We start from the raw sequence: 642 nt of genomic DNA, 5'->3' as shown, positions 1-642 counted from the left end.
CTGTTCCTCCGTTTTTTTCTGTGGCCTCTTGTTTGAAGGTGATGAGGGGATACTGGCATGCCAGCTACTTCCATCTGTGCCCTGCCTGCTGCACTGCCGCGCTCACTCCGGGATGCTGGCGGTGTGGTTCAGATCGCCTTGTTCTGCTCTTCCAGACAGTTTGCTCTATCAGTGCCAGAAGGTGATGGAGGAATCCTAGTAGCAGTAGTGCCTGCCTTACGCTGGTCGGGGGGTGAAAAGCACAGCACTGTGCAGTTGCACAGGTAATTACCAAAGCTAAATGAAGATAGGGCTGCTCGGAGGCGTTCCGAGTGCTCTCCCGGCTGGCACATGTCGTACGGACTTGTGGGGGAAGGGCGATGACCTGAACCGCGCCTGCCGACACACACTCAGGACTGTACAGGGACTGTACATTAAAGTGTGATTGCCCGCTGCAGTGAAATGTATAGTTCTTAATTTTGTTGTAAATGACTGAAAGTATTTATTTTTATTATGCAGCTTTTATAGATGCCAACAATTATTCCTCGCAGCAACTACGTAAATATGATTTTAAAGGCAACGTATCTCCGTGATGAGGCCGGACTGGGTCAGTTCTCAGGATCAGCTCGTTTTAGTTTGCTCATTTTTTCTAAAGCTATTTTT

General features: G+C 48.8%; 1 protein-coding gene across 1 annotated transcript in view; it reads left to right on the top strand.

Annotated features, from left to right (window-relative positions):
- Positions 1–199, top strand: part of AP4E1 (adaptor-related protein complex 4, epsilon 1 subunit) — a 20,864-nt gene extending 20,665 nt beyond the window's left edge. Inside the window, exon 21 of the mRNA XM_010160327.1 lies at positions 39–199. Within this exon, the coding sequence (XP_010158629.1) occupies positions 39–199 (161 nt within the window). The remainder of the gene's footprint in view (positions 1–38) is intronic.
- The last annotated feature ends 443 nt before the right edge of the window (positions 200–642 follow it).

The sequence above is a fragment of the Eurypyga helias genome, unplaced genomic scaffold, assembly GCF_000690775.1.
Source record: "Eurypyga helias isolate BGI_N326 unplaced genomic scaffold, ASM69077v1 scaffold19040, whole genome shotgun sequence".
Taxonomy (NCBI): domain Eukaryota; kingdom Metazoa; phylum Chordata; class Aves; order Eurypygiformes; family Eurypygidae; genus Eurypyga; species Eurypyga helias.
Note: the sequence above shows the minus strand (reverse complement) of the source record. Positions and strands in the feature narration are given on the sequence as shown.